Source organism: Rhinolophus hipposideros (genome assembly GCF_964194185.1).
Source record: "Rhinolophus hipposideros genome assembly, chromosome: 4".
Lineage (NCBI taxonomy): Eukaryota > Metazoa > Chordata > Mammalia > Chiroptera > Rhinolophidae > Rhinolophus > Rhinolophus hipposideros.
In genome coordinates this window covers 17,546,546-17,567,953 of record NC_138050.1, presented here as the reverse complement: position 1 = coordinate 17,567,953, position 21,408 = coordinate 17,546,546, and the positions used below count along the sequence as shown (strand labels likewise).

The following is a 21,408-nucleotide window of genomic DNA, read 5'->3' as shown; positions in this document are numbered from 1 at the left end:
TGATGTCAGAATAGCCCTGATGTTTTAAATGAAAAAGATTGAATGTGCATTAATTTCACATTGACCAATAGTTTTGATTTATGTATTTGTGAAAATAGAGACAAAGATGGTTTGTTTTTTCCTTTCAGGTTGTAAAGCTCTCTGAAATAGTGAGCTTAGCCAAGCAAGCCCAGGTGGATGTGAAATTTCAGCTGCCAATCTGATCTGAGAACCCAGTGGATGGCTGAAGGTGTTAAATGCACTATAATCGTTAAAAAAATACTGTGTTCTGTATTATTATTGTTCCTTTTCTCTTTAGTGTGTGAAGCTTGTAATCACCATCTAGGCATCAAAACTTTTCAAAGCATTTGGTCTGCATTTAATTCTACTGTTGAGAGTGGGTTGTTTGTATAAAGAACGTGTAATGCAGTTATCCAGTGTTTTTTGTTGCAGCCTTCATTTTCACTTCTACAGAATGTCACTTGCAATATGATAGCCTAGTATTGTTGGATACAACACTCTTCATTGATATGTCCCATGAATAAGACAAATACGAAGATAAAGCTTTATTCTTTTTAGTGTTAGAAATATATCTAATAACTAGCCTCGTTAGCAGAGCAATGTATTAAAACAATGTTTTATATAAGAAGTGTTTATCTTCAACACCAACTACCTAACTAAATATATCAATCACTATTTATAAACAGAGCTTTCAAACACTCCCCAGAATATTCTTTTAAGTGTTTCAGTGAAGTAAATTGTTAATTATTTGAAGATTGTTTTAATCATTACAAAACACCAATAATTGCAAGTCCTCATGATCCTGTGCTGTTGAGAAGAACCTATATAGGTTTGTATCAAATAAAGATATATGTTTCCTAAGGACTTGGCAGACAAAATTAACAATGTCAACTTAAGTTAATAAAAATCTCCCAATGCTATTTGGATTAATGTTTTTTTTCTTTTTCAGTAAACACAGTAGAAGGTGGTGTGTTCATCATTGCACTAAATATCTCTAGGAGCTGATGTATAGAGCATGTTCTGGGGCATGACAATATATTACAAGGCTGCCTACAGATATTTCACTTGAATTCTACTGTTTAGGTGTGTGCCATCTTGTACCTTCTCCAGAGAGACCACATCATCCTTTGTGTCCGTGTGTGTGTGTATGTGTGTGTGTGTGTATTGACCTTTTGTTCACTGCATAGAACAGTTGATATTTAACTATTAACAGTGGAAATACCATGAAGGAAATATCAGCCAAGCAGTAGACTATGTAACCATACTGATGAATTTGAGAACTTCTACTTATTTTGATGTTCTTCAAGTGTGAGCAGATGTGTATACGATGAGAGGCAGCACAGCTCAGGTTGTGAGTACAGAATGTACAAGGAGACTGGCTTGATTCTTGGCTCCACCACATACTAGCTATATGAGTGTGGGAAAGTTTCTCAATTGTAGTGTACCTCAGTTTCCTTAGCTCCTTTCTCATCCTCAGTAGGATTATTTAGTGGGGAGAGAGACAGACAGAGAATTATATATAGAGAGAACATATAAAATACATATTTAAACCAACCATACATATATCATTATCTGTCCATTGATCATCTGTCTACCTGCCTGCTTACCTACCTACTTACCTATCTTCCCTGCTTATATTAAAGATTAAATCAAAGCCATTAAACCATTTAAAATTGTGATAGTTATAATTAAAAGTCTAAGCCTTTAGCTTATAATTTAAAAAAATTCAATTCAAAGAATGTCAGAAAATGATTGACTCCGAAAAGATTGGCATTTGTATTAAAGTTCGGGTTTAGTCAGGAATTAAAAACAATGCTTCGTATTTCAGAGAGGCTGTAATATTAGTGTTTTAGTTACCTGTTCGTGCATAATAGAGTCATGGGTCACTTAATGATAGAGTACATTCTGAGAAACGTGTCGTTAGGCGATTCTGTCACAATGCCAACATCCCTGCACGCACTCACACAAAGCTAGATGGCATAGCCTACTACACCTAGGCTTTATCATACAGCCTGTTGCTCCTAGGCTCCACGCCTGTGCACCATGTTACTGTACTGGATCCTGGAGGCAACAGTAACACAATGGTAAGTACTGCGCATCTAAACACAGAAAAGGTATGGTAAAGGATGATATAAAAGATTTAAAAATGGGGCACCTGCATAAGGCACTTATCATAAATGGAGCTTGTGCGACTGGACGTTGCTCTGGGTGAGTCAGTGAGTGAATGTGAAGGCCTAGGGGACTGTAATGTAGACTTTATAAACACTGTACCCTTAGGCTACACTAAATTTATAAAATAACATAAGACTTAAGTCAAGCTCAGGAGAAAATGATACAACCAAAAGCTGCAATAAACACAAGATATATGAAGCTGCTGCTGGCGTAACATGGCATACTGTTTTACAGGTAACTGTATAAGTAGAAAGAGCATGGTTAAAATAATAACAAGTATAGTATAGTAAATACATAAACCAGTGACAGTCATTAAGTATGTACTGGACATAATTGTATGTGCTATACTTTTCTATGACTGGCAGTGCAGTAGGTTTGTTTACACCAGCATCACCACAAATACGAGAGTGCGTAATGGCGTTGTATTACCACAATAGAATGGCTTTGATGTCAATAAATGATAGTTTTTCAGCTCCATTATCATCTCATGGGAACACCATTGTATATGTGGTCTGTCCGTGACCAAAATGTTAAGCAGCAGCCTCTGACTATTGGGCAAAGAGAGAATGTTTCAAGGTCAGGAGGGACCAACAGGATCAATTACGTGAGAAGTAATATGAGGACTAAAAAGTATCCAGTGGAAATGAAACAGGATCAAATGGTTAGAATGATTGCAGTGTGTCTGCAGAGGAGGGAGTCACAGTTTTGTGAAGAATGGCCAGTTCAAACAACTGGATGGTAGCTACTTAATACACCTTCCCACCTCATCCCTCAAGCACTCATATACCCATGAATATTTTTTATACAGTCCTGTTGCTTTTTCCAGACAGCGCTACCTGATTTCTGTGAAGAACGCGCACTAACATTTGAGTTCTCCAAGTTATAGTTGAATTGATTCATATAAACTCCAGTTTCCACATAGAATATACAGTAGCCCCCACCCCCGTTTGAGGTTTCACTTTCCACTGTTTCAGTTACCCACAATCAAGTACGGTCTGAAATATTAAATGGCAAATTCCAGAAATAATTCATAAACTAAATTGCAAGCCATTCTGAGTAGCGTGATAAAATCTCTCGTTCTATTTAGTCCCTCCCAGGATGTGAATTATCCCTTTGTCTAGCATATCCACGCTGGTCACTTGCCCATTTGTACCTGCCTTTCTGTCACTTAGTAGCCACCTCAGTTATCAGATCGACTGTTACAGCATCACAGGGCTTGTATTCAAGTAACACTCATTTTACTTAATGGCTTCAAAGCACAAGAGTAGTGATGCTGCCAATTCAGATGTGTCACAGAGAAGCCATCAAACGCTTCTTTGAAGTAAAAAGGTAAAAGTTCTCTACTTAATAAGGAATGAAAAAAAAATTTATGCTGAGTTTGCTAATATCTATGGTAAGAAAGAATCTTAGTGAAATTGTGAAGAAAAACTTGTGCTAGTTTTGCTGTTACATAAACTGCAAAAGTTGCAGGCACAGTGTGTGATAAGTGCTTGGTTAAAATAGAAAAGGCATTACATTTGTGGGTGGAACATGAACAGCAAATGTGTTCCAATTGATGGCAGTGTGTTGTGCTGAAAAACATGGAACCTACATGAAAACTTCAGCAGGGGTCAAAATGAGACACCAAGCCATTTATTGAAGTAAGGCATGGTTACACAGATTCAGGAATAGGTTTGGATTGAAAAATATAAACATTACTGGAGAGAGAGACCACATTTACATAACTTTTATTACAGTATATTGTGCCTAATTTATAAATTAAACTTTACCACAGGTATGTATGTATAAAAAACATTGATATTTAGGTTTTGGTGTATTGTCCACCGTTTCAGCCATCCACTGTATGACTTGGAACATGTCCCCTGCAGATAAAGGGGGGGACGATTGGAACTAATTTTGACTATTATATCCACTTTACAGTTGCAGAAGCTAGGAAAGAAAGCGTGATAGATACTGGTACTTGTAACAGATGGAATTTTTTAATCTACACATTGAAGGAGAAAACAAGCAAAAAACAAAAAAGAAACCAATGCTCAACCCCAGCAGGATATTGACACTGTTAATATTTTGGTGAGTTGTTTCTGTCTGGCGAAATAATTCTATTCAAAGAAACTTTAAAATTATGGATGTAAATGTTAGCAGGCCATGGGGCAGGCGTGCAGGCCTGTAATTAGAATCATGCTCTTTGGTCCTGTTGAAATATAAAGGGGTAAGAAAAGTCCTGTGGAAAAATCAATTTTCAGATTTACATAATTTATCGTGTAGTTAAAAAAACAAAAACAAATAAGATCTAGAGGTTTGCAATATAAAATGACAAAATATAAGAGGTTGGTAAATCAATTTTTTCTTAAAGTTTGATTTAAAACCAAGAGGTGAAAGTGAAGTGATAAAATAATAATGATTTAAAAGTTGGTGTCCAAAGTAACAACCTGAAGAGGAGAAAACTGGGAGATAGAGTGCACAGGATGACACGGAAGTGGCTTGAGATAATAAAGCCATGTGTCGTTGAGTGCCAGGCTTTGATCTACTACCTCAGCATTGAATCCTTTGGAGTCTTTGTTCTCCTGTCACAAAGCTAGCTCTGTCACCTTCTTTTTCTTCCACTCTGAAGATATTTAAGGACCTTTGTTATTCATGACTTTGCCTCAGAAGGAGATAAGACCATGGACAACTTTTTGTTTCTTCACAAGTATTTCTATTTTTTCATGTCTTCAAAACTTGTGTGTCCATTGTTTTTCTGTATATTGCCTCTCCTTCATGTTTAGTGGAGAGGAAGCCCTGCCATGCATGCCACCCCCACTTGCCTTCCTTCACTTGATGTCCTCACTGGTGGTGTGTCTTAGTAAGCAGCCATCCTGGAAAAATGAGACGGGAAGGGCCCACCTTCCCAGGATCTGGTCAGTCAGCTTATAGTTTGATTTGCCCTCCACTGTCGTTCCATCATCGCCTTCACTCCTTTGGCTTTAGCCTTTAGTTCCCTACATGAAGAAGCAAATATGTGAGGACTCTTGGACTTCACGGTACTCTGTCTGTGGTCAGCAGAATAAGGCCCCTTCGCAGATGTCCACACCCTCGTCCCTGGAACCTGTGCATATGTAACATTACATGGCAAAGGGACTTCACAGATGTGTTTAAAACTGTGCCCCTGAACACAGGGAGATTATCCTGGGTTATCCCTCTAGGCCTGGTTTAGTCCATTTAGGCTTCTATACCAAACCATCACAGCCTTATAAACAATAGAAATTTACTTCTCCCAGTTACAGAGGCTGGGAAGTCTAAGATCAAGGCACGGGCAGAATCAGCGTCTAGTGAGAGCCCGCTTCCTGGTTCATAGGCGACCCCTCTCTGCTGTGTCCTCACATGGTAGGAGGGATGAGGGAGCTCGCTTGATCTCATAAAGAGCACTAATCTTTTTCATGCGGACTGTCACCTCCCAAGAGCCTCACCTCCAAATACTGTCACATTGGGCATTAGGTTTCAGCATATGATTTTGGGGAGGGGGGATATAAATATTCAGGGGGTAACAAGGCTCCGTCAAAACACATGATCCCTTAAAAGCAGAGAACAGTCTAGAGGCAAAGAGGTAGAGCTGAAGGAGAAGATGAGACATTCCAAGCGTGAGAAGAATCTGGTGCACTGTTAACTGCTTCTGAGATGTGGGAGTCCATGTGCAAAGACCATAGAGAAACCTTTAGCTGAGGGCAGCCCTCAGCGGACAGCCAGCAAGGAGATGGGGATCTCAATCGTACAGCCAAAAGGAACTGGATATTGCTAACATTGGAACGCAACTGCAGCAGATTCTTCCCAGAGCTTCCTGATGAAAGCATAGCTGGCTGACACCTTGATTTTGATTTTGTGAGACTCTGATCAGAGAAACCAGACGAGCTCACTGGGACTTCTGACCTACAGAACTGTGAGATAATAAATTTGTGTTGTTTTGAGCTGCTAAATTGATGGTGACTTGTTATGGCAGCAATGGGAAACTTAATACACTGACATATCCATAGTGCAGTATATTAGTTATATAAGCCAACTCTCCTCAAAGTGAGGTGAAGGGCCATTTTTAAAAATTAGAAACTTAAAAATTTCTAATCCATCATGGGCTGAGTCTTTTATAACATGCAATAAAAACAACTACTACAAAAATGAAATTAAGCAGAGAAATTAAGCATAAAAAACCATAGAGCATGTAAGACCTTAATTATTTTTTTGATTCAATAGCTCAAAATTGCTCTTTCAAATTGATATAAAGGTTTCTAAATACTTTCTCTTAAATATCTGCTTATTGTGTTGCCCGTTTGTGAACTCTGTGGATTGGCGTCGGCCCACAGATCACATTTGGAGTAGGACTGAGAATAATCCCACCACATCCACTGTGAGAGGATGTAAACACACACATGGGAAGTAAGATGCAGACATCTAGGCTTCAGAGGCTCAGCATTGACTTGTTTGTAGTCCACGTTGTGGGATTCCCAGCTTTGTAAATTTGTGAAGCAACTGCCACTCACCCAAAAAGCCACATGACCCCTGTGTGTCCTAGAGTCTGGTGAACGCTGACAGAAATCCATCGTTCAGCGAGTTGGGCCAGAGTGGCCTGAGTTTCATGTCGTGCTAACTGAACTGTATGCTGCCAACCGAACACTAACATCATCTATGTCTTTGGTAGGAGCTGACTGAACACCTGTCGAGACCTGGCAATCATACGGTTCAGAGTGACAGGGTCAGGGTGATGAGATGGACCTTTTATAAGAAGGAAACTAGAGACAGAGCTTGAATAGTTCATGATGATTCTGATGATCAGTTCCAAAAGCAGAAAAGGCATCTTTTTATTCTGTTTTTGATCTATGTGTTTGATGAAACTAGCATCATTTTGGAAAGAGACCTTTGTTTCAGTGAAGATGGTCCATATTTATTGTAAAAATAAACACAGACAAACAAACAAACCCAATGATACAGAAAGTGCAAAGACAAGTGAAAGTCAATTGCAATGCCAGAACCCAGAGACAACTACTGTTAATCGTGTGTAAATATTCTTCTGGTCTTCTCTACATGTGAGCATATGTGCAGACATATGAATACACTTCTATGTAAATGGCATCATGTTGTATGTAATGTTCCACATTGTGCTTTTCTTCAGTAAACACTTAGGCACGGTGTCTAAGGTGTACATCATTTTTAATGGCTGCACACACAAGACAATGTATATGCCATCATTTTGCATAACTCAATCTTACGCGATTGACATTTGGTTTGCACATTTTTACCATTACAAGTACCAGAGGCGAGTGCTCTGGTGCATACGTTCAGTGCGTGGTTCACTTCTCCTTCAGATAAGAGCCTGTAAGTAGAATCGCTGTGTGAAAGCATAACTATGCTTAACATTTTCATGGCAGTTGCTGAACTGCTTTCCAGAAAGTCTGTGTTGGTTACTCTCCTGTTACAGGGAAGGAGGGCCCTTGGCTTCCTGTAGGAAAGAATTCAAATAGGAGCTGGTGTAGGAGGTTAAAGTAAAAGTAATGTTTATTTAGCAGAGAGTAGGTAAGATAGCAAAGGCCCCTTTAGATAGAGCGGCGGTCTCTAATCGCTAGTGGAAGAGCGACTCCCTCCATCCCTCACCCCCCAGGGTTTATATGTGTTTTTGTTTGTTTGTTTCCATGGAAAAATTATTGGTAAGGGGAGGAAGGAGGATAGAAGAACAATGGTAAGTTTATCTATAACTTCAGTAAGATGCAAGAAGAATAGGAGCAGGTTGGTTTTAACTCTTGAAAAGCACAGCCTGTGTTTTCTTTCCATGGGCATAACTACAGAGATGGTCACAACGGAATCTCTGGCCTTCTAGAAAGATTGCTGTGTGACTGATTAACGTTGGCCTGAGTTCTGTGTCTGGCAGCACATAGGCAGCAGGCTTGAAATCCAACCTCCTAGTTCCTTCTTCTGTAAAAACATCCCTCATGCCCCCATCCTATGTTATTTCCCCCCTCAGAGATTTTATTGCCTTACTCTTAAGGGGTTGTTGATGGATGAAGATCCATCTTCTGTAACTTCATTGAGGCTGAGGAAGGGCAGTCGTCCCTGTCTCCTGGGAATAAAAATCTTCGGAAGCTTGTTCTAGGAGACCCAGGGGCTGAGGATGTGGGTTTTGGTTTGTGATTGGAACAAGTTGGAAGTGTTGCAAGACCATTATCTTCATATGAAATTGTTGTAGCCTGAAAGATACAAATTTGTTAAAAAGATTAAAAGACGGGCCAAATATTAACAGTAAAATTAAAGCTACTAGGGGTCTGAAAAAGCTAAACACCAGCTGAGACTGGGGAGAACAATTTTAACCACTGACCAAATCCTACTGGGATGGGTCCCTTGGTTATAGCAGTGTAACCAAGAGGCCTGGTTGTAAATCTTTTGGATCTTTAATTCGACCTGCCCTGATGTGTTACTACATGTGCAGCAAGTCCCCTTGATGACTGTATAGACCCCTGCTTGTTCTGCTAGAAGACAGTCTAAGGTTAGCCTGTTGTCTAATGAGGTCTTGGGTTCCTTAAGAGCCTTTCCAGTGTTTGTAGTTAGTTTTTCTAAGTCCTGTATTAAATTTTTTAAGGGTGGCCTCATGGTAGACAAATCCACCCCAAGGGCAGTGAGACCAATTGTCCATATTTCTGCTATAGCTCATTTGCATAATGTCACAGTGACATAATTAGTGACTGTTATTCCCTGAAATTTTAAGAATCCAAGAGTCCAAAAGAGTAGGCTAGGGCTACTCTAGGGCTACACAAGACATGTGAGGTCCACTAGTTTCACTGGTATACCTGGAATTTGCGATCTCTTGTATCTAGTAAGAAGTTGGTTTAATTCTGAAGAGGTGGACTAGACGGAGATGTCCTGTAATTTAATAGCTGTGGGTGAATATATAATCTCTTAAAGTACAATTAATGGGGGTCGTGAACCTCTTTGTCTTAGGCTTGCCATCAACCCCAGTAATTAGACAAGTTTGGATGACAGAGGCCCAGTAAACTGGGTTAGAACCAGAGTAAGTGGCTCCTGTGTCAAGTAAGAATTTAACCTGCCACGTCAAAATCACTCGAGGCTCTTGGGTGGTGATGGAGATTCCTTCCCTTGGAGCCGTGGGGGCCTCAGGCCCCATCATCAGTCGCTTTTCCTTTCTGCCAATATCGACTTGGATCCCCACCTCCCTTCGGAGCGTCCTTATAACCAGTGTTTTAAACTCTGTATCTGGTAGGTTGCTTTCCTCCATTTTCTTTAGTTCTTTTTCTGGAGTTTTCTCCTATTTTTCATTTGAGACATATTTCTTTGTCTCCCCATTTTGGCTGCCTCTCTGTGTTTGTTTCTATGTATTATGTAGATCTGCTATGTCTCCCAGTCTTGGCTGGGTGCCTTATGTAGTAGGTGCCCTGTGGGGCCCTGACAGAGTCTCCCTGGTCACCAGCTCCGAGTGCTCCAGGGTGTCCCTTGTGTGGGTTGTGTGTGCCCTCCTGATACAGTTGAGTCTTGATTGCTCTTGGCACATCGGTGAGTAGGATTGGCCCTCAGATTGATTGGCTGTGGGGTTTGACCACATCCGCAGCTTACAGGCTGCTGTGTGGGAGCTTAACCCCCTTGGTGGTATTCACCCCAGGGGGCTCTTGTGCCTGTTGAGACCACCCTTTGTGTGTGCCACGTGTGGAGCTAATTGGTTGGTGCTCTGCTGTGGTCTGAAGCCAACCTCCAAGTATGTTTGCTCTAGGGCCTCTTGTGAGGGGCTCAGGTCACCCACTGCCTGTGACTGGCCGGGAACTAGCTGGTAGGAGCTACAAAGTGATCCATGGTTGTTTGCTGCCTGTGCTAAAACTGGAGGCACATAGGAGAGGCCATGTTGTGAACAGAGGATGGCTGCCACAAGTACCGGGCCTGGGGTAGCTCTGCAAAAACACCAGGACCCCTGTCGTGCAGGGTCTCAGCTCCCGCTCCCCGCCCAAGAACGCAGGACACGGTAAGGCCAAAAAGGAACACCCACGGAGCCATAAGTAGGGGAGTAAAACCAATATATTCTCGCTGGCGGCTGGGCTGGAGACACAGGAAGCAGGATCTACATAATCTGCCTAACAGCAGTCCGCGCTTGCCAGCCACCATCTTCTTGCTAGCCCCCATTTCCTCCTCTGCTAGCGTAGCCACAGCCGTTATATTAGTGGCCAATGGCTTACGGGTTACAGCTGACGGCCAACTAGCCACAGCTGCTGGCATCTGATCACAGTTGATGGCCATTTACTACCCGAGCCAGCACCTTTCTATGTGAGGCCGAGAGCCTGGAAACTGTTTTTTTGGGGTTTTGTCCCCACACTCCACCCCTACAGGGTCTCGCCTCACAATCTACGCGACAAGCGTCTTCTGCGAGGGGCCCTGTGCAAGGAGCCTGGAGGTAAATGCACTATCCTGAACACAGCCAGGCTCTCCGGGCACAGCCAGGGTTTCTCAGGGCACCACCAGTACTTCTGGGCACAGCCAGACATCCTGGGCTTCTTAGGGTACCACCTGTTTCCCTGGGCACAGCCAGGGCCTCTCAGGGCACCACCCCAGTACTTCTGGGCACAGCCAGACTTCCTGGGCTTCTTAGGGTACCACCAGTCTCCCCGGGCACAGCCAGCTTTTCTCAGGGCACCACCACAGTACTTCTGGGCACAGCCAGACATCCTGGGCTTCTTAGGGTACCACCTGTCTCCCCGGGCACAGCCAGCTTTTCTCAGGGCACCACCACAGTACTTCTGGTCACAGCCAGACTTCCTGGGCTTCTTAGGGTACCACCTGTCTCCCCGGGCACAGCCAGAGTTTCTCAGGGCACTGCCACTCTCTCTGGGCACAGCCAGACTTCCTGGACTCAGCCAGGGCCTCAGGGCACTGCCACTCTCTCTGGGCACAGCCAGACTTCCTGGACACAGCCAGGGCCTCTCAGGGCACTGCCACTCTCTCTTGACACAGCCAGACTTCCTGGACACAGCCAGGGCCTCAGGGCACTGCCACTCTCTGGGCACAGCCAGACTTCCTGGACACAGCCAGGGCTCTCAGGGCACTGCCACTCTCTCTCTGGGCCTCTCGGGGTACTGTGCTGGAACAACAGCGGCTCACATCAAGGTGCTTACATATTATCAATGGCAGCCAGTCAAGACACAAAAGCAAACATCAAACCAGTCCCACTACATGGTGGTATGTTCCCAAACAGTCAAGCGTCCATTAAATTAGGGATGGAAGGCAATTCCTCATAGTCCATAGTCATTCGCCAGGGCTGTCCTGGGGGTGAGGGATGACCTTGACCTCACCCTCATCTCCCACGGAGGACTCAGCAAGCGTTTCCTCCTGGGACTAAAAGTCCTGCATCCGGGCTGCCTCAGCAAGCAGTTCCCAGCCCACAGGGCGGCAACAACCTTCGCTTTCTCCACTTTCTCCGGCCTCTGCTGGTTGGGGAACCATCCACATCTTTCCACCCCTCCACGGGAATCGAGCTCTCCGGCAACTGCTCCTCCTGGTCTTCCTCAGACTGAGCTTTCTTACGCACAAACTGCTCCACTGCCCTTCGGAAAGCTTTGGCTGGCACCGTATCCTGTCGACTACGCAATGTGTCGTGCGGTGGACCCTGCTCGCTGCGCCATTTGTCGTGCAGGGTCTCAGCTCCCGCTCCCCGCCCAAGAACGCAGGACACGGTAAGGCCAAAAAGGAACACCCACGGAGCCATAAGTAGGGGAGTAAAACCAATATATTCTCGCTGGCGGCTGGGCTGGAGACTCAGGAAGCAGGATCTACATAATCTGCCTAACAGCAGTCCGCGCTTGCCAGCCACCATCTTCTTGCTAGCCCCCATTCCTCTCCCTGCTAGCGTAGCTACAGCCGTTATATTAGTGGCCAATGGCTTACGGGTTACAGCTGACGGCCAACTAGCCACAGCTGCTGGCCATCCAATCACAGTTGATGGCCATTTAGTCCCGAGCCAGCACCTTTCTATGTGAGGCCTGGAAACTGTTTTTGGGGGCTTTGTCCCCACACTCAGGTAGTCACTATAGTGGGAAGAGTTGTGGTCACCAGGTTAACGTAGATTATGTTTTGGTGCCAGTGTTGAGCCTGGAGCTACTCAGCAAAATCTCAGAGTACACTGAGGCCAGTTGCCACTGGCCTGGGGCCTGTGGACTCTGATAGTTTTCCAGGAAATAGTACAATGCAGGTGAGGCTGGCTGCTTGCAGAGAAAGTGCCTCCAGCTGTGCAAGAGTTGGGTAATCTTGGGTCCCAGCTGAGTCAGCACGGTGGAGCAGCATAGCTCACCAGGCCAATCGGATTCAGGTTTGGCTTCTAGGGCTGGGCCTAATATAGGAAAGATGCTGCCAACCTGCCAGCTGCATGGGAGAAGGACCTCTCACCGGGAAAATGCTGACCGTCCTCCAGTTTTCCTACTGAAGCCACACACCTCGGTCTACCTCTTCACCCCCATATGCCTCTGACGCACACCGAGTCACTGTCCCTCGGCTGGAGCCCAAGGTGAGTGAATGCATCTGTGTGCGGGCTATTAAAGAGGACGTCTGGGTTTCCTGCAGCCTTCCGTCCCATCCGGATGGTTGGAATCCCCACTGTTTATCACAGCCAGATGTTGTGAGTTCTCCTCTTCCTTGTACCAGGCTGGGGAGTCTGGTTGGGGATGGGGTCCGTGGTTCCTCTGGGGGGAACCTCCGTGGCCGAGATCTCTCTCCTGATTCTCAACCGCCATATAGAGGTTTGGGGCGAGCTCATTTCACGTCTCTGTTCCTCCTACCAGTCTCACTGTGGTTTCTTTTTATATCCTTAGTTCAACAACAAAAGAATATTTTGATGACACATAATCTTTGTTTTTTAGGCAGAAAACTTTTTCACAATGCCAGTAGCAGACCAATAGTCTAAGAAACTTTGTCTTATTTATGAGAGAGAAAAACCAATTCTAATTTTGCATCAACTTACTTTTGAAATTTAAGTTTATTTACTTAATTATATTTACTTTAATTTGTTTAGCTTAACCATATGTAATTTTTTTCTCACAAACGTACAACTTTCTTAGTTTGTCTCTTCTCACTCATTCAGAAATAATCAACTTGATGACAAACTACTTTCTTTCAATTCCTTCAAAAATGTATCTCCATACCTTATACCTTCCTTCTCTGAAACACATGATTTCCTTTCATATTAATTAGAATTCATAACCCTTAGAACCTTAATTTCTACTGACAACTAAAAAGTAAGCAATTAGTATTTTTACTGACAAATTTATGAATACATAAATTTGTATTCATAGGAATATGTAGAAACAGACTTTTGTTGGCAATATATTTATGATTTTTTAGAAACATATTTTTAATAAAGCATAAAAGATATTCATCAACAGATCTTAATTTATCTTTTAGCTTTTCTGTACTAAGAAGCCAAATTAGGTGAACGCACACTTACCGAATAATGTTTTAGTATTTTATGTTATTTTAAAATATCTAGATATTTAATAATTTTTATCATTTAACTTGGTGAAACTCGAAGGTTTAAAGTTACCAAAAGAATTTGGGAAACCACATTTAAGCAATTATATCATAATTATTACTGAAAAGTTTTATTAACCTTTATTTTAGTTATATTTGTTAATTATATTTTAATAACTCCATGAGATTTTAAAGTCAGTTATTACCCAAACTATTTTTTTGGTAAACCCAGGTAAAACAAAAGATACCATATTTAATGTTAATAACTTTAAAGACATGTCTATTTAACCAAAAGTTAAGCCAGCCTTAGTATCAAATATTTTCTTAGATCATGTGATCCTGAAAAGTACTTGGGTCAGTTTTTATTATGTATTATTTTTTAAAAATTTACATAAGTACTTAATTTTGTTCAAGCCAATTAAATATTGTAAACTGGTAATATCATCTGGAGGCAAAAGCACCATATCCTATATAAAACAAACACAGATACCAGAGATCATACACATAACCAGAACTACCAATAATTGTTGGCAGGACTTCAGATTTTTCATTTGCCCTTGGCAGTTTTAAGGAAGCTGGAAAAAAGGGTTGGGGTCTGGCTTGTGAGATTAGCCACTTGTGTTTTTAAAAGTGCTTCCTCCCCCTTCAGTTACCTCAGCCTCAGGCAGAATCATCTCCGGTCCCAAAGAGCCTGTGTGTCCATTTCTGCTATCTGTAAAGACTTTGAAAGTTAGAAAAATCTTGTTAAGAGTTCCTTTTGCCAAGTTCCTGAACATAGAGTTGATGTCCAATTATAAGTGGACCTGGAGAAGGGTGAACACTCCTATTCTTAGCACTTAAAGAGTTATTGAATCATCTCTGGTCCCAAAGAGCCTCTTCTTAAATGAGCAGATGAACTCTGTGGAAAGGGAGATCAGAAAGGGACAGGACACCTAAAATGGTGCTAGCCAATGGTTCAGTGACAGAGAAAAATCAAGTGACACTTCTCGAATCTACAGAGGTATCCCTGGTCAGGTGAGAGTGAGGAGCCACCGAGAGAACTGACTGAACTTCCAGGCCTGGGAAACCTCATCTAGGCTGGGGATTGATCTATTTCCAGGAGGACAATTTTTACAACTTGGTGGAAGAAAAAAGCAGAACAGAGAGGTGGAGAGTAGGATGTGAGCGAAGTCGACCAATATAGTGATAATAATAAAGGACCAAAATTTCTCTAAGGAGCAGGTCCCTTTGGTGTCTTCCCAGGCAATGATGGAGAAGGCACCTCATGGGACTCCGGGAACCGCAAAGTCCTGAGTGGGGGAAAGTGACAAGGGGCGCTCATTGCACCTGAACGAGGAAGATAATGAGCCAAGTCTCTACAAAGTCTGCAGGGGTGGCTCTGTTAACAGCACGTCTTCTAGGAAGTGCGGAGGGGATACAACAGAAAGCAAATCACAAAATCCAGACTGTAAAACCTGGCCACTCGCAGCGGGGTGCCGAGTGGGGACGCTCCAACGACGAGGTGCCACCTGGACCCTAAATCCCCCTCGCTCCCGGAGAGGGTCTCTAGTGGGACTCAACTATCCTTTCAGGGTCCGAAATTTTCTGCGCAGTCTCGGCCTCCTGAGATTGGCCTGTGTGAAGGCGAGACAGAGGACATACGGGGTGGGGTGGGGGTGGGGTTGAAATCCCGAAGGAGAGGGAGTTAACCTGTCAGCCGTGCGGAATTTTCAATGAGTCTGCTTGCTGCGCGGTCCTTTAGGCTTTCTTTATAGGCGGGAGAGACACCTCCGCAGGTCCTCTCGGTCCAACTGTAAGAAGTCCGAAGGCGATTGAAAGTTTCGGAGCCCTTTGAGACTGGAGGGGCTCCTGCTTGGTCCAACGTCTTGCCTCAACCTAATCCCTAGAAGGGGGACAGCCGCTGCCAGGGGGGCCACTTGAACTTGCAAGACTCGGTAATGGTCCCAGCCACCACCCCCCTAACCTCGAGAGGGGAGCCGTGGCCTGCAGGAGGACTGAGGTTATGTCCTTTAGTCCCTTCGTGGTTACTAGAGATGTTACAGGAAAGGAAGGTCCTTGGCTTCGCATAGTCAAGAATTCAAACATGAGCTGGTATAGAGTTTAAAGTAAAAGTAAGTTTATTTAGCAGAGAGCAAGTAAGAAAACAAAGCCCCCCCTCCCCCAGTAGAGCGGCGGTCTCTAATCTCTAGTGGAAGAGAGACTCCCTCCATCCTCCACACCCATGGTTTATATATATTTTAGTTTGTTTGTTTCCATGGAAAAATTATTGGTAAGGGGAGGAAGGAGGATAGATGAACAATGGTAAGTTTATCTTCAAGTTCAGTAAGATGCGAGAAGAATAGGGACAGGTTGGTTTTTAACTCCTGTAAAGCACAACCTGTGTTTTCTCTCTGTGGGAGTAACTACAGAGATGGTCACAAAGGAACCTCTTGTCTTCGGAGAGATGCCCTGAATGATTGATTAACAATCTCCCAGAGTTCTGTGTCTTGGAGCAGGTAGGCAGCAGGCCTGGAATTCAACCTCTTTGTTCCTTCTGCAAAAATTGCCCTCATGCCCCTTCCATATATTGCTCCCAATCACAATATTTGAAAAAATACCTTTCCGTACCTTTGCGCATTGCTCATTCCAAGAGGCAAAAAACATGTCCTTCCTGCTTAATGTTGATTAGGTTTTCATTTGTCTACTTGTCATTTATGGCAGAGCATGTGTGTGTGACTTCCATTTGATGTTCTCTGACAATTTTTTCTATTGGCTGCTTATTCTTATTGATATTTAAGAACTTTTTGCATATTTGAGGTTGACCATGAAAAGAGAAACCCAGAAAAGAGGACAAATGTAGTTCATCTACAGCCCCTGGATTGACTGAAATCGGTTTGAAGATGGAAGTGTAACCTAGTAAAAAGTTCCCCTCCAACAACTTGAAGCTGAGTCTTTGCTGGACTCTCATGATCACTTCCAAACATCAGTTTAGAAGAAATATCCTTGATATTAGTATTGCATCCACTGTTACTTTATGTAGATTAAATTGCATCAATTCTTAAATTGTTCAACCTAAATGGGCAGACTTGATAATAAGTAACCAAAAGGATTGCTAAGGTCTCTTCTAACTGCAAGATTCTATGATTCTCAATTCTTTCATTTACACAATTATTTTTCTAGGAATTTACTTCTAGTATTTATTCAGTTCATTCGACAGATATTAATTGAGCACCTCCTCTGTACCACCCAGTGTAGTAGGGGTACCTAGGTATAGAGTGATCAATGAGAGACATGACCACTCACAGTGTTTATAATGTAGCTGGAGAGATAAACATCAAACAAATAAATCAAAATAAGCATGCAAATAAACATAGAACTGAATGGTGAACCTAATAAAAAAAGAGATGGCAAATAGTTTAAAGATTGCTAGATGTAAATTTCAGTTCAGTTGAATTCAGCAAATGGTTTTTGAGTACCTACTTTGTACCAAGAACTGTGCCAATTATTAAAGATACAGAGATAAGTAGGAGAACATACCTGTCTGAGATCCACTTGAAATTCTACCTGAATGGTACCCACATCCCTCTCCTCAACTGCTATGTGATTTTTTTTTTCCAGTTGATTTGTGTAGCTTTGGATATTTTATCTGCAATTAACCTCACTCCTAGTGTAACAGTGAGTAGAGCTCTGTGGTACGTTTTTGTCTGAGGATGTAGAATTGCCCTTGTGTGTTTGTGAATTTGACCTGAAGAAAATTGTTAAATGATTATGGACTTTGAAACTCCCAACTGAACTGTTGAACTGACACATATAATACTCAGCAGAACTGAGAATTATTGTTGAACATCTCTCACAAAATTGTAGTCTTAGATTCGAAGTGATCTCAGGGTATGCTCTTTCCTTTATTCAACATAGGATGTCTTCTGTGTGCCAGGCAATGTTCTGGGCACACAGGTACATCAGTGAACCAAGCAGATATGAACGCGTGCCCTCATGGAACTTGTGTTTTGACCCAACATCTAACCATAGGACAGGTGATAATTCCTTTAACTTAAATATTGCCAATATCAGGGAACTCAGTCCCTTACTGGGAGCCATCCCATTTTCAAACAGTTCTAAATATTTGAAAGCTCTCTATTATATTGATCCTAAATCTGTTTCAGACTAGCTTTCACCTGCTAGTCTGAGGTTCTACCTTCGAATCACTCACAGTGTATCTAATCCTCTTTCAGATGGCTGCCCATCAAATATTTGAAAAAACACTTGTGCTTCTTTTAAGCCCCCTCATTTTGTTATTTGATGTCTAGAAGTGTGTGTAGAAATATGCACAGATACATGAGTAGATAAATGTAATTTAACAATGGAGATCAAGGGCAAAGGCACCTTGATTTTGCTTGTGTGTATATTTCTTCTTTAGCTCTTGGCATCCCTGAAGTTCAGGCATATTAACCATCCCTTCACCTATGGTTGAAATAAAAACTTACTCTTGCTCAGGGTGTTAGTTTCCAGAATACTTTCTCATGTGTAGTCACTTAGTGCTCACAACAATCCTAAGTGGCAGGAGTTATCCCCGTTTAACACACAAGGTCACTGAGATGCGAAGGCTAAGTGACTTAACCAAGGTGTCAGAGTGCTGTTACCTGAACTCCAGCCTTCTGCCTTCAAATTCCATGTTTTTCATACTATACTACATACCTGCTCTATACCTTGCTAGTTTGAAAGTGGACATGATGTTAGGCTTTAGAATATTCTGTGATTTCATAGTAATAATAATAAAAAAAATGCTGGAAGAGTCCTGAACTCAATTCCGAAAAGTCCCCCTTCTGAGTATTAGGAGAAGTTGAGCAGGGCAGTTCCCGTGGTACACCATTGTTCCTCATCACATTTGTGCTGTTTCAGTTCTTCCTCTTCCCCTCTGGTCCCCTGCCCCATCCTCTTTGTTCTTTAGTTTTCCTTCTTCACTCTCTTCTGCTGATGCCCAGGCCTCAATCTCCTGTACTAGAAAGATTGATGACCTGAGAGCTAAAGTACTCCATCATTGGCAGGAGCAGGGAGGGGACTATAAGTACCTCCGAAGCTGCAGAGGGGGAGCAATGATAAGCATACCCCTTGAGCTGAAAATTGAAATGTATTTGGGGGAAATTGCTCCCGTGATAAAATTTATGCCCCAAGTTAGGAGGTGGTGAGAACAACTCATGCAAAGAAAAATATGCTCCTTGGTAAATTACACCAAAGCTGAAGTGATATGTAAAGGGATGGTGCCTCTATAATCACATTCCAAAAAAAGCTGTTCACGCTGCATAAGAGTAGGAATAACACCAGACCTTGTAAGAAGAATGAAGCAGGAACTCCTTAGAGGTGGCAAGATCAAATGAACATCTCACCCCTATATTTGCAAGGATAGTCTTATCTCTTCTGTCTCTGGCTAAAAGTAACTCAAGTAGTTCCCTGCTGCTGCATCTTTAATTAGCAAAGAACACAAGTTTGGGTGGGAAATGTTATGTGGAATATGATTTGTGCTTAAACTTTGCTTTAATATTCCTATAAGCTGTCAACTTAGGTCACCAGAGTTCTCTATCTGCCTTTTCCATTTCTAGACAAGACAGTGCTATAATTAGCACCCAATAATTAGCTGCTTTTCCTCACATTTAAATCTCACTCACCCTGAAAGACAGCACCAGAGGTGTATTTCCCACAAATCAAACCAGCTAGCTCATTATCACTTAAAGGTCCCTTCCTTATTTTCTAATAGGGACAAAAATCCCTCTTCCTGAAGGGAAGGAGTGGTTGTTGAGGACCTACCTCAGAACGCCTATAACGCCACCCCTAAGTCTTGAATGTTTAGCACCTACATTTTTAGTGAAGTAAATTCCCAAGTCTCCTTGTTCTTTGGGGCAGCTGCTGTTCTCCAGGCCTGCCCGCTCTCACCTTTTTAAGAGTGTTCTGTCCTTTTACCGCTGACTTGGCTTATGCGGTGCGTCCTTGAACTCTTTCCTGCAAGGAATACCAAGAACCTATTTTCTGGCAACATAACTACAAAGATGGCCATAATGGAATCTGTTTGCTTAGTAGCCTGAGGGTGGTTTGATGTGTGATTGATTCACGTCTGCCTGACTTCTGTGTCTTGCAGCACGTAGGCAGCAGGCTTGGAATCTAACCTCCTACTTTCTTCTTTTGTAAAAATTGTCCTTATGCCCCGTCCCTATATTAAGAGGAATGACCCACCAATTTATGGGGTGTTTTTGCCATTGTTCGCCTTGTTTATATTTATATTTATTGGTATTTATTAAGCTTCTGAATCAAAACAGAACAAGCTTGTCTCTTCTGGCAAAATACCCTTTCAAAGATATGACAACTACAGGGGGGTGGAGATTTTCCCTAACCTCAATGCTAATTATATTATAATATAATCCATTACAATTAGCTAAAGTTCACCTACAGGAGCAAGATGGCGTCCTGGCTCTGCTCTCAGCCACTGAAATCTAGTTCTGGCCAGTCTGGTAGCAGCATTTTTTCTTAAGGGTGATCTCATCTCCCCCCTCTTTTTTCCCCCCTCACCTCCTCTTTCCCTTCCCTCCCGTCTCTCCACGGCCCTCTTCCTTCTGCCTACAGGTAACAGTTAAGCCTACTACACACAAGCCACAGGTTGTGCCTTAACAAAAGTTAAAGATACACCTGCCCCTAGTCTTCTTGCATCTTACAGAACTTAAAGATAAACTTACCATTGTTTTTCTTTCCTCCTTTTTCTCATACCAAGAAAATGTCCATAGTAACAAGAAAACACATATAAACACTAGCCCAGCAGATGGAAGAGGTGTCTCTTTTACTAGAGATTAGAGACCGCTACCTGTCGATGGGATGGCCTTCATTTTCTTACTTATTCTCTGCTAAATAAACTTACCTTCACTTTAAACTCTATGTGGGCTCACATTTGAATTCTTTCCTATGTGAAGCCGAGAACTTTCTTGGTCCAGAGCCTGAGTTCCCACTTTGGGGGATTCAACCCTCTGGCATTAATCTCAAAGTATTAAGTGAGCCTAGATGATTATTTTAGGGATTGTTAGGAAGGGGTTTCCTGTGCCAGGTGGATTTCTATGATTCTCAGGAGAGCACCCTGTGTTTTTCATGATACTAAGGAGGAAAACCCTGCTTTTTCAATTCAAAATGGTTTAATTTATAGAAGACTTGAGTCCTTTCACATCATAAAATGTGGGCTAAAATTTTAGGTTGAAGATAAATTCTGTTTATGCGAGGAACAATTATTCAGTATGAAATGTTAATTATAATGGGGGCTATTTATAAATATTTATAAATAAAATGCTACTCTAAGTCTGAATATTATAGACACACATGCATTAATTTCCAGCAAGCACTGTAGATGGAGCACTTTCTCTAGCCTTCTTCATGCAGCCTCAGAACTGGAGGTAGCACAGAGCCTGATGGGGTGAGTGGGGAACTGGTGCTTGACTGTGCTGGGAATCCAAAGCCTCAGATGTCAAACTGATAAACTTCAAGAGACTGACCTTTTCTCTTAACAAGACACTTTCTCAAAGCCCTGACGTGCTGTGTTCAAAGTCACTATCCGTTGTCTTTGTTTTCTGAAAATATCATCTTGATTTTGGTAACACGAATCCAACTTGTTCAAAGTATTAAATCAGACCTAGAAGGAGGTATGTTTGTGATAGTCCAGGATTTTCTAAAATAAAAAATTATTCTCTTTGCTCTAAGAAAAGAGAGAAAAAGAAAGAGAAATTCCCCCCTTTTCCTAGCCACCCCCCCCACACC

The 21,408-nt window shown here is 42.4% G+C and overlaps 1 protein-coding gene across 3 annotated transcripts in view; it reads left to right on the top strand.

Moving 5' to 3' along the window:
* Positions 1–2,648, top strand: part of SUCLA2 (succinate-CoA ligase ADP-forming subunit beta) — a 44,857-nt gene extending 42,209 nt beyond the window's left edge. For 2 of the 3 annotated variants that reach the window (XM_081045654.1, XM_081045656.1), the window contains exon 11: positions 129–2,647. In XM_081045654.1, the coding sequence (XP_080901780.1) occupies positions 129–203 (75 nt within the window). In that variant the 3' untranslated portion in view covers positions 204–2,647. Of the gene's footprint in view, positions 1–128 lie in introns of all 3 variants that reach the window. The other variant, XM_081045655.1, reaches the window with a different exon arrangement.
* The last annotated feature ends 18,760 nt before the right edge of the window (positions 2,649–21,408 follow it).